This window comes from Ixodes scapularis, unplaced genomic scaffold, assembly GCF_016920785.2.
Source record: "Ixodes scapularis isolate PalLabHiFi unplaced genomic scaffold, ASM1692078v2 PGA_scaffold4__175_contigs__length_147842914, whole genome shotgun sequence".
Classification (NCBI taxonomy): domain Eukaryota; kingdom Metazoa; phylum Arthropoda; class Arachnida; order Ixodida; family Ixodidae; genus Ixodes; species Ixodes scapularis.
This window is the reverse complement of record NW_024609879.1, coordinates 75,389,421-75,405,481: the sequence shown is the minus strand read 5'-3', so window position 1 is coordinate 75,405,481 and position 16,061 is coordinate 75,389,421. Positions and strand designations below refer to the sequence as shown.

Sequence of the window (16,061 nt, the reverse complement as noted above, 5' to 3'; positions counted from 1 at the left end):
AAGATATCTCGTTTTCTCCTCTCTCTGCTTCGCCCCCTCAAGGCGGCGAGGCGGAGAAGACGCGAGGTCGTTCCCTTTCCTTCTCGGAGAAACAAGACAAACAAATCTGTCAAATGCGCCTCCTATTTTTAAAAATAAGGTCATCCATTCGAAATATCGCTGTATGAGTGATGTTTTGGTGTTTGTAGCATCTTGTTACACGCTTTTGCCGCCGTGTTTTATGGAATCCAGATTTCGGTTCAACATCCCTTTAAGTGCAAGTGAAACTGAAATGACAAGAATGAGCACGTTGTCCTGAACGACAGTTGCACTGCACAAGCGCGCATGCTTAGCAACATTCAAAGCATGGAGCTTGCTCTTAGAGCCTCTGCATCAGGCTTCCTGTTGCAGCTCGTGGTACCGAAGCAAGCTTTTGGGCAGACACTTTTTTATAAGCAGAAACTTCACCTGGCACCGCAGAGCTCCAACCGGTACTCGGAGTACTTAGTTGCGGTACTTTAGATAAAACAGAAGGGCAACAGGTGAAGTAGAAACTTCACCTGCACCCCAGTGCTCCGACCAGTACTCGGAGTACTTAGTTGCGGTATTTTAGATAAAACAGAAGGGCATTGAGCAGTGCAAACTACGATTATTGTCAGGTAAGAAGTATTCAGTTGCAGTAATTGTTTTGCTTTACATACAAAAAGGCTGGAGTATGCTTAAATGCTGGGCTAGCAACCGATTGCTACCAGGGGCCCTATGCTACACGACGGGACCAAGCGGAATCAAGGGACCGGGAGCCATCCAGCGACCTGGATGCAAAGATGGGTTCAGCTTCCACGGGATTGGTGCCACCTGGATCTTGTCCCAAAGGGCCAGCAGCAGCTGGATAGCCTCGCATTGCGATGCGGGGATGGGGATGCCGAGCGAGCTCGGGGCATGCCGCCCATTCAGTGTGAGGGCCAGGTGCTCCCACTGACTGGCTAGGTGCATGTTGATGAGTTCCTGGAAGGTGTTGTTTACACTTAGCAGCCGGAGCTTGGCGTTCGACGCGTACGGCGGCACCCCCAGTGCCAGCTAGTACCCCTTGCGAATAATCACGTCCATCTTGCCCTTACCTCTCGACAGCAGGTCAGGTTGAGATACGGATTTGCGCAGGCGATGTGGCTCACGACGAGTGGTTGGGTCAGCCGGATCGGGTCCGACTCCTCGAGCCCGTGTCTGTGACTCGTTATCCTTCTCACCATGCACATGACTTGCGTGGTTGTCTTGACGAGTCGGTCGACCGTGTACTTGGCTCCGCCGTCCCGCTGGAGGGGAAGGCCCCAGGATCCGAACCCGCTTCACCACCGGCACGGGGGTACCATCCTTTAACATGAGGCGGATGTCCGCCTTCTTCTTCTCCGGGAATTGGCTTGCCCGCGCGGAGGAGCAACCGCTGAAACTTATCGGGGGCGCGCTGGAGGCTGCCGGCCTCGAAGTAGTTCTGCACCGTCTCAATGACTTCTTCGAGGAAGTCTTGCCTCCCGCTGTCCGATCCCGACGTAGCCCAAATCGTCAGGTCGTCCACATAGAGTGGCATAGAGTGTATGCTTCACCCGGGGAATCCGTTCCAGTAGAGGAGGCGGCTTGCACATCGCCAGGTAACAAGGTGGGTGACAGGACCGAGCCTTGCCGGTTGCCCTTGCTCGGTATTGGGATGGTGCTTGTGCGGATGGACTCAATTCCGATGGTGGCCATCCAGTTGCTCAGGAAGTCCCGCACATAATCATACATCCGGGGCCCGCACCCAGTTGAGGCCAAGTTCTCGAACACCAGCGTGTGACTGACGTTGTCAAAGGCGCCCTTTATATCCAGGGCCAGGACTGCCCGCGTTGTCGTAAAGGAGATTCTGTCAAGGATATCCTCCTTGATCTGAAGCAGGACATCCTGCGTGGAGGTGTGACCAGAACCCGAAAGTGGTGTTCATGGTGGCATTGAGTTCAATACAGGATGGTCCCCTCAAATATCGCTGTAAACAGCTCATCAGGGCATGGGCATTTAAAAAACTGAAATGGAGTGTCCAGGTCTGTGACGCTCGGCGGTATACCTGATAACCTCTATTTCTTTTGGATCCTTTTCAAAAGAGTATATTTTCCACTTCGGGGCACTTTTCTTCTTTCTGGCACTCTGCAGGAACTGTTTCACCCTCACTTTCTTCTTTGCTTTCACAGCACTCATTTGATGTTAATGTGGAAGGGAATTGGCCGGATTCCACTCTTCGTTCCTACGTAAAATGTGCTGGCGTCCAATACTTGCCACAAAAAGGGTACTTAAGATTCCAAAAATGACTAAGAGTGTGTAAACATGATGCCAGCATTTCTTTTTTTTTTATTTATTTCCAATGAGCAACATTATATTATGCCAAAACTCTCCCTAAATGCACACTGCATTTCACAGCGCGCTAAACTCTGCCGGAAAAATCGGCGCCTGCACGCAAAGGGGCGTCGTTTCCTCAGCAGTGTATTTTACCTAGTGAAATTTTAAGGCGCTCCTTTTTTTTGCAGCTAGAACATCCTTAAAAATACTAAAAATGCGTTCGCCACGGACGACCGAGCCTTCCGCTGGCAAACGCTGTCGTTTGCGTACGATACGCCTTGAAATTTTCACCCCATGGTCGATCAGGCGCCGATTTTTCCGGTTGCTTTCCCATACCTTGAGCCACCCAGAAACACCGCGCGCACCCCGTAAATAATAATAAAAAAAAAAAAAAAGAATTGAACGGCATTGAGTGTTTTGTTTACTTACCGACTTTGTGCGTGGACCGCGCCACGTTGCGCTGCCTGATGCACCCGCGTTTTGGAACTAATTCAGTTGACAGTTCCCTCCGAAGATGAAGCCACTGAAGCCACGGCGGTAATCGTACTGGTAGGCTGTTCCCTTTCGAACGGGCGGAAGAAGACTACGAAGAATTCGGCAGCGAACGGGCGGAAACTCGATTACGTACAGCTTCAGTAGTCGACGCTTCGTTTTCTCGATTGCGTTCGCGGCGTTCACCGTGGACTCGCGCACTCGGCCGTAGCCACGCCGAACCAGCCGAACGGCCGAACCAGCTGGACGGCTGCCGGCGCGCGTACCGACAGCGTCGCCATAGCAACCACGCCGCGAGTGTGGTTGCCAGACAGAATTCACACGATTTTTTTTTCTCGTCACTCACGTTGAGTTACTAGAAGTTAGGCACGTATCATTATAATACATTATGCTGTAAAAAGCTATTAAGAGATATGTGTACCTACCTAAGACAAATGCAGAAAAAATATTATTGAAAAATAAAATTGGCGTAATATTTTCATATCTTGATTAAGACTAGCGTGGTCACTGGGCTAACCGATGTGCAAAATAGGAGGGCATATATACCGCTCGGGGCACTTGTTGGTTTGTATAAGTAGGTTGTATGTACTATTTGTTGTGTGTTGTGCAATTGATCAGTGCTTGTATGACCGTGTGTATGTACAGTGTTGTGTGTATGTCGATGTCGTGAGTGAATGTAACCGCGCGGTGGGCAGCCAAAAAAACTACAGCTCTCTTTTTTCAAATGTTTATCACTTTTTTTTTCGCCGCTAGATGGGGGTTGTCGCCGCCCAATTTGAAAAGTGTGGCGGTTGGTGATCTATAACTATTAGAGGGCTGGATGCCATTAGTCCATCCGTCGTGTTGATCGCTCCGAATTGTTCCGGTTGTTCGGTTCCGCTGGTAGCTGTGTCGCCGTGTTGTGCTGCCTGATTACAACAAAAAGAGGTTAGGCGGCTTCCCCAGCGTGTGTTCTAGGTGCTGAATGCCGCTGTTCACGCACAAACGTTCATGAGTGGATAACGCACGTAACAGAGGTGAGCACAGGCAATAGTTAATCGAGAGCCACACGGAGCGCGAGTGCGATACCTCCTAGCCGCTGTCGACAGAGCGTGTCGGAGCGATTCGTTGTCAACTTGTCCACGGCAAGTGGGCGTTTTGTTCAATAAAGCCAGCCTGTCAGTGTTTTGTAAAGCTATCCCTTCTTTATAAGCGTTTCTGATGCGATGAAAATGCGACCGGCATTGAGCAGGCCGAGCGAGACTTCGGCGACAGTCTCGGCTGTTCAGTCTCCAGCGGTTTCGGCCTTACTCGTATTATTTGCGGTGTTGGCGCTTGGACATAGAGATGTTTGGAAAGTTTTTTGCGCCTACAGATGACACCAAACGAGCGTGCGAGCCGTATGCTCTTGCTCCGGCGAGAAGCCGCGTACGGCTCGCCAGGCTCGTATCGCCTGTCGCATACTGGCCGCCATATTGTTTTTAGGGTGTTAGCAGTTAACACGATTTTCACCACCTCCGGCGGCTAACACCCTTACACGAATAAAGGCGTTAGCCAGAGGACGAGCCATTTACACGAATAAGGGTGTAAAAATTTTAAGTGTGTACCCTCTGGTTCTTTCCCCACGATGCAACCGCCGTGCCGAGAAGAAACCCCCCGCGCGCTCTCGGGATACCGCGCAACGCTCGTTGGGCGTACCCGGAGGCGCGTTCCACTAAACAACTCGGGTTCCTCCGAATTGTTTACTGCCTATCCGTCTGGCCATTGCCGAGAAGAAAGACGGCTCGGGACTGGCGGCAGACATGAACGCAACAGCATTCCTTGTGTAAACTCTTTTGTATTTGCCGAGTAGTTAAATAAAAGTTTTATTTTTAGTAGAACCACATAAGCTTCTATACTGATGATCCAGACAAACGAAATCTTTAGGTGTGTTCGGAGTCTCCTGTCTGTCCGTCCCCTTTTTTTTTCCCTGGCTTCAAGGTTACTATATCGATCCTTAACCAGCTCGCTTGCCTACTTCCTCTAAGTTGACAATATATTTCTTCTTGCTTCGACGATCTTAGGCAAATAGGTGCTATTCACGTGACGTCACTCGTTAGGTGGGCTGAGCCGCGGCCGCCATCTTAGGGGTTTCTTTCTCATCCCGCGCAGGCCGCATTGCGTGTCGCCTCTCGTCTGACCGTTTCTTCCGGCGTGGTTTAGCCGCATTTTCAAAGCTTAAAGGGTTTTTGGCGAGCGTGCCAAAGCCGCCGAATCAGAAACACGCAGCACGCGACAACTGCAAGATGGCGGCGGGACGGTAGCTCTCCCTGGCAAAATCGAATATGCACATTCATTGAATACAACCTACAAAGGAAACGAAATTTCTCCACGAGCTGGCGTCCACATAGGACGTCAGCTCATGGTAAAATTTTGTTTCCTTCGATTATATTTTTATCCAGGTAGCGTCGCCTTCTCAAACTTTCGCGTTCTATCGCAAACGCTAGCGTCACATTCTCAAGAAGTTTGAGCATTCTAGGATGCGTAGTTTATTTGTCCAGGCCGAAAACACGGTTCTCTTGTACTTTCTTTGTACTAAGGGACGCTAGTGAGCTCCTTCCTCGAAAACAACGCTTTAGTTGAATTTAATTAGGGTCCCAATTTAATTCATTTAATTTAATTAAGGGTCCCTATTTAAAAATCTGGTTTGTATGATAAATATTTGTCCAATATACAAATATGAATCATACAAGACATATAATAACATATAAGAACCATATAAGAACTAAATCAAAACATTTAAGAAGCATATAAGAAACTTGTCAGAGGTTTCTTATGAGTTTTTCATATGGTTCCTATATGTTCTTATATATATTATATATTTCTTATATAGCTTTTTGTAGTTCTTTTATGTTTTATATATATTGTGTGATTCATATGTGTTTATTGGACACAAGAGTTTTTGCATACAAATTGCTTTTTCACTAGTGGTGTCGTGTAGCACTAAGTCCTTCTCCTTTTTGGAGATTGTTCTTTCTATCCAAAAAGTGCTTACGCATCCCGTCTGACAGGTATAGTTTTCGGCCCGGGTGACATGACGTGATCACGATTAAGCTTTATGGGATATGTATATACTCACTTTTCTTTTTTTTTTCTTCCAGATTATCTACGTGGGTCTACTCGCCTTGATTGTATATAGTTTGATACTTGCAAAATACTTGCCGACTCAACCAGAAGCCAACACTGATTCCTTACTTTCGCATGCATTTTTGAATGGTAAGCAGGACGTCGTTTCAAGTTTCAAAAAATATTGCTAAACTTCATTACTAAAACTGTACGATATCGGTAATGCTACGCAAGACAGCGGAGAAGGTACATTTAAGTTTCGATTTAATAGTCTCTAAACAAATCAGTTTGCATAAGGCAGAAAGAAAAAAAAACACTCACAGACAGCAAAACCAAATGAAAATTACCGTGGCACACTAGTTTTCTTCCACCAGCATGGTGCCAAAAATTTACAAAGAATTCACCGTATCTCTGAGCGTTGTTAAACGTTACATTTGGTGTCACAGCGAACACTGTCCTTCTAGGTCTTAGAAAGTTTTAAGGCTCGACATTCGCCGAGCTCTCCCTGCAGCTTGCAGCAAAGGGCTCACGCGAGTGCTTTGCGCGAAAGTTTGCGCTCCAGATTTAACAGAGCGCAGGCCAAAGGTAGACGTACGAACAAGAATAAGGTAACTCTTCTCGATTTTTTACTTCTACCAAAAAGAGAGCCTGTTTTTTTTATTTCTTTTCTAGAGAGTAGCTGCGAACCCTTCTTACGAGAACAAAAATATAGGAAAAAAATCGTGTTTTTTTTAAATAAACGGTTCAGGTATATTTGGTTAAATACAAATTAGTTTAATTTAAATCAAATTAGAGGGGCGGTGCAACGATTTTCGCTTGGAATGTTTTCACTTAAGACTATCTTACAGGCAAGAGTGGGAGTCGAGGATACTCGCAGGCAACGCCCCCGACCAAGATACTTCTTTGTTGCGGTGGAATTTAGAGGACAGAAGCGAGCGCTTTCTTTCAATCTCTCCTTAGCAAAACTTCATGACATAGCTTAAAGGTCGCAGTATCTCCAGAATTGGTATTTGAAGGCGGCTCATAGATTGAACCCGAGCATTGCGTGAGCGCTCGATTTGGGTTCGTCATGATCAATAGCTCGACAAGCATTTGAGTATAGTAGCACCTGTCATTGTCCGCGTCCAGTCGCTGCATTGACAATAGCCGAACCACAACAACGCCTCGAACTCAACGTGTCTCTTGTGCCTTGCCCACCCCAGCACATGGCATGATCAACGTAGACGGCAAATATTCGGCTCCAGATCACGTGGTCGCTTTTTCTGGCTGCGGGTTAAGGGCGCGAACGCTGCTCGTTTTTCTTTAATTTTTCTGCTACTTCGATTGCGTGTGGTTAAAAACGAACGAGCGTTTTATAGGTCATTAACGTCAGGGAATTGTTCTAAGCAGTATTTGCGCAAAGCACAAAAATCTTTGCAACGCCCCTTTACGTTCGATTTAAATCGCCATACCTTGAGAAAAGCTTTTTTTTTTTTTATCACACTATGCTTTTTGAAATGACATTGATTGATCAATATGTCCGAGGACTGAAAAAACTACGGATTAAAAAATCACTTCTGAAGTAATTCTTTTTCGCCTTTTTAGTTCTCCAGAAGTGTGAATCTTGAAAAATTTTAACTTTTGAAGTACAATTTAATAAACGAAAACTAGTAATGTAAGCCCTACTTTCCTAGAACAAAGGCGAGTGATTATTTATGTAATAAAACTTTGTATTTGCTTTATCTCTCGCGCTGCAACTGCTTGCGGAAGAAAATTACTTTTCTTGATTTTTTTTTTCGTGTTCTGATTTTCTTTCATAGGCCATTGTGTGACTTACCAACGAAGTGGAAAGTATTCGCGGTGAAAAGCTCGCTAGGTGCGCTTCTGTTTTCCTCACTATGGGTAGTGCACGTGCTACACACGTGGTCATGTTTTAATTTTCATAGTTCATAGAAGCTTGACATTGCACGCGCTTGCACCAGCAGAGGAAGTTGAAGTATCCTCACTCTGGTTTGGAAAAAAAGTTAACCAGACGGCCATACCAAGACTTCTCGCCTCGAATAGAAAGAAAACTAGATAACAGAAAGAATAAAACAGAGAGGACGAAACACATACGAGTACATTCTTTCAACTTACAACAAAGTTTATCCCATGGGGTGCGAACGCATGTACCCCTGCGCAGACTTAGAGAAAGGGGGAAAGGGCAGAGGCAGAGGGGGGAAGTAAGAGGAAGGAAGGGAGGGGTGACGGAGGCGGCTGGGCGCGTCGACCCGTTGGGGTCGGGCCACTCACCGATGTCGTCTAATCACCCCGGACAGCCTCTTGGCTCAGATAATCTATCTCTCTATCAGAGAGGGCCCTCTCTTGGCGCGCGACCCCAACGGGTCGACGCGCCCAGCCGCCTCCGTCACCCCTCCCTTCCTTCCTCTTACTTCCCCCCTCTGCCTCCGCCCTTTCCCCCTTTCTCTAAGTCTGCGCAGGGGTACATGCGTTCGCACCCCATGGGATAAACTTTGTTGTAAGTTGAAAGAATGTACTCGTCTGTGTTTCGTCCTCTCTATGTTTTATACTTTCTGTTATCTAGTAAATTTTACCAACATGCTCGTTAGCAATATAAAAAAAACTCAACGCTCTGATTTGCCAGCCCCACGTTCTGATCGTATTCAGCCTTCTATATATCCTTTTTAGTTGATGATTATTTGATTTAAATACAACACAAATGCACAAAGTATGCATCAAGCAATAGACAAATGTAAAACAAAAACAAATTCGGATTATATTTGCGTCAAAATTTTGATTTAAAACATCGTAGGAAAGCCGGTGTTCCCCTTTGTTTTCATCTACCCTCTAATCTCAGCTCCCCAGGGTGGAGAACAAAAATCAAGATGGTTTAAATTGTGATTTAAGTCTTGATTTTCATTTTCCACCCTGGGGAGTAGAAATGACAGGCAGAATGAGAACATAGAAAAAAAAAAGAAGTAAAATTCCCTTTTCCTTGATAAGGGATCTTCAGGTCGGCTGAAATTTCTTTCCCTTTATTTCTTCTCTCAATTCCCTGTCGCATTTTCCCGTCTACCTGGTCTCAATGACTCGAGCTCTAGATCTGACCCCCACGTTTTCCCCCAAATTCCTGAGGCCTGTCCTCCCGTTCGTCGTACGTCCGTAAATTTCATAACATAATGTGGAGGGTAAATAAAATTCGCGTACCATTAAGCTATCACTCGACATGAGCACTTAACATCGCGATGTCACCGAATTTGGCCACATCGAATAGTGTCAGATCATCTGATATTCATTGTCCCACTAAATTTTATTGCACAAGCTTGACGTCACGTGTCGTCATGGCATCACCTGTTACCATGACTTCTAACTGTGGCGTCGATCTTTCTGTTAAATTTAGCGGGAAAATAATGAAATGTATATTCATATATGCCCCCCTCTCACCCGGATAACAATGTTTAATTTCGTCCCCAGAACACTAAACGGTCCTTGCTTTAAGAGGACATTATATAGTCTATATAGCCCCGGAAGTAAAAGTGGCTGATGATTTTACTCCTTTAACATACAATAGGCCTCCAACACTATTTCCTCTGAACCTCTTCCAGAACGAAAACTTTGGGTTCTAATGTCAACGTGCTTGACTTTAGCTTAAGCATATGAAATGAGTTAATTATTTTATGTGGTTATATCGGTCACTTTCATGCTTCCTTTTAGAACTCACTTATCTAAATGTTATGCAGTACTTTGTAGACAAATAAGATAAATGAAAAAGACACTTAAGACTGGTACCGTGTCGAAATGCGAAAGTATCGTATACGTAGCGTATTCCCCCGAGCTGCATGCCACGCTCAGCCCGTACTCTAAGAAAAAATGCAGAAAAAAGGTAGCAACGGCGCGTCTTCGTCCCTTCTACCGACGCACCCCCAAGGGAGGTGCGTCGGAGGAGGGAGGAACGAGACTTTTTTTTTTTTCTTCTGAAGGCAGACGGGAGAAAACGTTCGCCTTCCCGACTTTCGGTTTTGTTTCTCGAGCACGTCGCGCACATGTAATAAATGTTGTTGAGTTGAATGAGCTTAAGCGGCAGCGAGGGCCGCCTGTAATCCTGTCTTTTAGTCTGCGGGCATCTTCTAGCTCCGATTGCCACAGACCCTGGCTCCGGGTGAATATGAGACTTGAATATTTCGCTCTCGGCAAAAGGGTTTATTCACTCACTCATTGCCTTGGGAGGGGGGGGGTTTGGGATCGGGGGACGGTCATCAGCGAGGCCGGGGGAGAGTCCGCTGCCACAGCAGCTTCTCCGAGTCCCAGCGGTGGTCGTCCACACCGCGTCATGGGGACGTCGTCGTCCAGGGTCGCTGTCCGGTCCCTTTGTCGAGTCCGCCACTCGACGTAGTGCCCGCACTCTCCCAGCGCCTGCGTCCGCCTCCCGCCAAATCCCGCGCCAGCGTCTCCGTCTCCTGTCACCGCTGCACCTGTCTCCGTGCCCCGCCGTTCGAGAGCGCTCCGTCCAAGAGAGGCCTTCTTTTGTCCGGCTTCCCCTTTTCATGCCTTGGGTCCTTTCTTCTGGGAACCCAGTCCCGTGATGTCAGACGGCTTAGGGGAGTGGTCCAGCCGGACCTTGTGCGGCGCGAGGCCATGGCCGGTCCCCCGAGGCATGACGCATGTCGGAGGCATCGAGTGCGAGTTGCCGAAAATTGGGGTCCGGAGGTTCGGCGCGGAGGAGGGCAGCCAGATCTCCACACCTCCCTCCCCTCAAGGCTCGGACTCAGGGGGGGCCGAGGGTTGCGTGGTCCCCAGGACCTCAGGCAGGGAACTCGTTCCGCTGAGTGTCACCGATGATGGCGAGCACCCTCGATGATGATGATGGCATCAAACCAAGCAGGTCAGCGGTGAACGTCCATTCACTGGGAAGCTCGTGACCGACGGAGCACGGTCCACGAACTGGTCCGGAGCACCACAGCTCACAACACGGACGGGCACTCAGGCACACACAACACGCCGGCACTTAAAGTTCGCTTCCGTCCCCAATGTAACAGACAGCGAATCGCGCAAAAACGAATACCGGCACGCTATATCAAACAGCGCGACGAAACCAAAATCTTTCGATCGTTGGACTTGCCATGAAATAAAAACAACTCTTCATTTCAATACTAACAGGCAGGCAATCATCAACAACGTCAAGCTGCACGTTCAAGAGGTACGTAAGAGGAAATCTATTCCTAAACTAAAAAGCGTGAGCACTCATTGTACACTCAAATCGTACATACGCCCACTATAAAACATTTGCTCCTATCAAACTCAACCGCATTCTTTTAAAACAATAAGATATCTACCAGAGCATCAGAACCGCACACCTCTGCCAACATTATTAATCTCCAACACATTCGCGGACAACGTACAAAGCCTCAAGAGCTAACAATAACCTCAAGTAAAACAGAAACGGCCATAAATCTTGTCCCGTTCGCGAGGTGCGACTCGGAAAAAACACGCTGGCAACAGTAGCAATTACCGAAGACAGGCACCCATGCACTCGGCGTTCGCGACACCCTAGCTCCAAACACGCTACAGCCAAGCTACGCAGCACGCCTTCATCAGAAGAGGTAATCACCTTACTGAGAGGCCGCTGTTCCGTGGTACCGGCCACTTACGCCAGTACAAAGGGAACAGTACCTGGATCGTGCGAACAGCAGATCTCATTGGACAGCCTATTTACACGGCTATGTCCGTAACGTCTGGGCATGTACCAGACGTTACCGCTTCACCGCTCGGAGGTGATCACCCAACAGGAGCGACGAGCGCGTAACGGCGGTCCGCACCGAACCCCGCACGGGCTCGACAACCGCGACAAGCGCATCAACGCACGTTAGAGTTCTCCCCTGGCCAAACCCCGACACCCCATAACTGAAAAGTCTTCCAGCTGGTGTTAAAGCCGGCCGGGATCGAGCAATAAAAGTACGCCGTCAACGCGTCTCACGACTCTTCGACATTCTCGAATCGAGCAACGTGTCCGCATACAAACGCAGTGGATTACGCACACAGCTCGCCCCCAGCCAAATCAACACGCCGCATGACTGAAAAGTCTTCTTGCGACTTTGAGGACAGGCAGGGTTCGAACAATGTAAGTATCCCACACGCGCACCTCTCAACTTCCGCGCAGCGAGCGCGGTACCGAAATGCCAAATAATCTAACCGGCCGGTCTTGGAAATGGACGAGCTAATAAACTACATTTGCTCTGCATAAACAGTTTCCGCAGCGTCGAAGTGTCTACCGCATTTACCGCCGCATTCCAACACCCGCTACCCATTCATGTAAAGGCTGCAGTTTGTACAGCGACGGGCTGACCCAACGCACAACAGTTATAGGCCGCCGACGGCCATGCCGCTGCCATAATTTCTAGGCTTCCCGGGCACGTAGCCGCCGATGTGAACCGTACGTTTTCCCGGGCCAACCGCGCATCTGTACAGGATAAAACTATGAACAACTCGTCACATCATTGCATGACCGCCACTCCCCTCGTGCAGGTTTTCACTGCACGAGCCCAGCTCTTTCCCCACCTAGCTGTCTTTTCTCCCCTAAATTTATAATTTCACTCTAATCCAGGCCTCTGAACGACCAATTACGCTCTCTACGCCTTCGCTTCCCAACGCGAACCAGAGCACGGCTGAGAACCGTTTCCGGCGGCAGCGCAAAGCGCGCGCTGGCCGCCGCTCCTCCGGAAACGGAGAAAACGAAATTAAAGAGTAACTCCCACCGCGAGGCTCAACCTTCGATATGGCGGTGTGAGGATCCGGAACCTACTGTGCGCACAATCAAACGGGATCAACCTCACGACTCTACAACCAGAAACGCACGGGTCATGCCCATAGCGTCAGACTGGACTCCACGGAGCATTACACACACACAGCCACTGATTAAGTGGAAACAGAAACTCTGTGGTTATCGGGATTTCGATGTCCACGCATTAGACATCACGTATCCCGCACAATTTAGTGGGCTTAGCCCCTAAATGTAGCCTCTGACCACAAGATACTCGTTCAAAGCGATCTTGGTCGGAACCACAAGAGCGCATCCGAACCTTAAAACGCTGTCAACTAACGACGCTCAAAACCGCGCCGGCAGCTCAAGCAAGGCCAACTGGGAGCTAGCATGCGATCAAACCGAGACGCTAGTTTCCTCTCGGGCAAAATGCAATGCGGGAATAATTTCCAAACACAGTACATGCAACCGCCATCCGCAATGGGTGCGTTCTCCACCCGGAGCGATGCTTCTTTAACGCGTCCGATCCGTAACAAGCGTTACAAACCATTACATCGATACGCGAACAAAGGTGGATAGGCGCATCACATCCCCCAAACCGTGAGCTGGCATCTTTTCCAGCAAACGTGGACGGCCGGAGGCGTAGGTGGGGGGACGCCCGACGCTACAGGCCTCGAGGGCTGCGGTAATTTCGACGCTCAGAGCGCTCTTGCTCAGCAGGATCAACCTGCCAGCATCGAACGGTGCGCTGAACAGCAAATACTCATGGCACTTCTCGTAACGGGGGATAAGTCAATTCCTGACATGCTGCGAAAAAGGGTTAATCCCTAAAGACATCGGTCAAGGTCCGCGCCTCCTCGTCAGGCAGGCGATCATGTCAGGGCCCGCGTGCGGCGCGCCCGCAACGAAACTTTGTGCGGCGCTCCCGCAACAAAGGTGACCCCCAAAAAGAGCGGGCAGCAGTGCCCCAATTCAACCGGAAACAGGTTAGAAATCGGAATGCCTGCCTGATCAAAAATCAGGCCCCACGTTGCGGCGCCAGTTTATGCGGGCTTCTTCTAGCTCCGATTCCCACAGACCCTGGCTCCGGATGAATATGACACTTCAATACTTCGCTCTCGGCAAAAGGGTTTATTCACTCACTCATTGCCTTGGGGGGGTTTCGGGATCGGGGGACGGTCATCAGCGAGGCCGGGGGAGAGTCCGCTGCCTCAGCAGCTTCTCCGAGTCCCAGCGGTGGTCGTCCAAACCGCGTCATGGGGACGTCGTCGTCCAGGGTCGCTGTCCGGTCCGTTTGTCGAGTCCGCCCCTCGACGTAGTGCCCGCACTTTCCCAGCGCCTGCGTCCGTCTCCCGCCAAATCCCGCGCCAGCGTCTCCGTCTCCTGTCACCGCTGCACCTGTCTCCGTGCCCCGCCGTTCGAGAGCGCTCCGTCCAAGAGAGGCCTTCTTTTGTCCGGCTTCCCCTTTTCATGCCTTGGGTCCTTTCTTCTGGGAAGCCAGTCCCGTGATGTCAGACGGCTTAGGGGAGTGGTCCAGCCGGACCTTGTGCGGCGCGAGGCCATGGCCGGTCCCCCGAGGCATGACGCATGTCGGAGGTATCGAGTGCGAGTTGCCGGAAATTGGGGTCCGGAGGTTCGGCGCGGGGGAGGGCAGCCAGATCTTCACAAGTCCAAGCGTGCAAAACATTTTTGTTGCATTGAAGTTTTTACCACTAATTTTATCAAACGCGCAAACCAAGCCGTTAGGAACAGCTAAGTTCGGGTGCAGTGCCAGCAGCGCTACGTACACTGGGTAAGAAGGTGCTCTGCGGATTGCGGGACCCGCGCGGAACTACGATAGCGGAACTACGGTAGCGCAACCACGCAAAACTGCGTCGACGTTTTCGACGTTATGGAAACCGCAGAAACTTCGTTCAAGACAGGCAGGTTTTGCTGCCGGGTGCCTTCCGTGCTGAGTTCGGTTCGGTTTTCCGATACCGAGTGCCAACCGGCAATCAACGTGGTTCTGTATTGCTGCGTGTCAGCAACATAGCAGCAACATCGTGATGGCAGTGTTGTGGGTTGTGAACAGAAGGCTGGAATTATCGCCGATGTGACCGTGTCTTCGCTTATCAGTGGCATAACAACAAGATGAGATGACGTAAACTGTCGGGCATTGATGCCGCTGGTCAGGCCGTGATCGAAGGGGGCGGGGTGTCGCAGATAGACATTCCGCTTTACCTAAAGGGTTTTAGACCACTTGAGGGATTAGGTGCAGTCGATCGACGTGCGGATAGTCATGTTGGAACGCTGGTCTGAACTGTAAGCTCCAATGTGTCTGTCGGTTGTTTCCTGCCCGAGAGCGATTGCCCTCTGAGGGAAGGACTGAACAGTATAAAAATATGGCGGAAAGTACGTATATTTACAGTATGGAAGTTTAGCATTAAAAAAGAATAATAGGTAAAATCGAAAAAGAAAACTATCCTTTATTTTGCTTTTTAAATACACTATGGTTTCTGGAGAAACTGCCTTCCAAGTGGCACGCTGGGATGAGCGCTAGACGTTATCGAGCTCGCCACGGGGTACCTCCGTACACTTAACACCTGCCGCAAGTCGCGGCTTTGACTGCATTCAAGTTGATTGAAAAGCGATTTCTCTGCCCGTGAAGCATCACTTCCAGCTGAGTGAATATCAGCTGAACAGAGATTAATTCAAGACGGTAATTGCAGCCGTGCGCGTACAGCACAAATAGAAAAACAATTGAAAGACTGACTGCGACGTGCCGTGCGGGGAAACAAACTCATGGCTTGTAACCGCTTTGGTGAGCCTTCATTTATTGGCTTTCAAATAATTACGGCATGATCGAGTGTTTTCAAGTTATTAAGAAATTCATCCCCTGAGCCATTCAAAATACTCTCAGAGGTATGACATTGCTGAAAAAAATCAACATGCTGCGAATATTTTTTATTACGTAGGCAGTCACCAAGAAATTCCGTACGTACAAAACGACCAGTATAAACGACAGAAACGCAGAGCTCGGGTGTAGTGATCGGGTTAGCGTGCCGTTGTACTGATGTTTGTATGTGCCATGTATGCGTATACGCTCAATGTAAGTTCAGCTGATGCTTGAAGTATGCGTAATGTGCCTAAATGTGTGTATATTAGAGGTTCGCGAAGATCCCGAAGCGCAATGGTGGCATGATGAAAATGTTTTTGTAGAACATCAATTGGACGGAAGCTAGCTCCACCTAGCCTAGCTACTGCTTGACCCTGCCGTCTGGTGGCCAAGCGATTTAACCTTCTTTCACTCTACGCGATAAACGGCAGCTTCGAGTTTGTTTCTTTGAGAGCGGCTTTTGGTTTTGTGGTTTGGTTTGCCATTCCTTCGTGATGTGCGGTCGACGAAAGAATTGTGATTTGAGGAACAGAAAAG

At 48.9% G+C, this 16,061-nt stretch overlaps 1 protein-coding gene across 1 annotated transcript in view; it reads left to right on the top strand.

Moving 5' to 3' along the window:
- The window catches only part of LOC115325200, an 89,814-nt gene that overhangs the window by 49,268 nt on the left and 24,485 nt on the right, over nucleotides 1-16,061 (top strand). Inside the window, exon 2 of the mRNA XM_029985878.2 lies at nucleotides 5,949-6,063. Within this exon, the coding sequence (XP_029841738.2) occupies nucleotides 5,949-6,063 (115 nt within the window). The remainder of the gene's footprint in view (nucleotides 1-5,948; nucleotides 6,064-16,061) is intronic.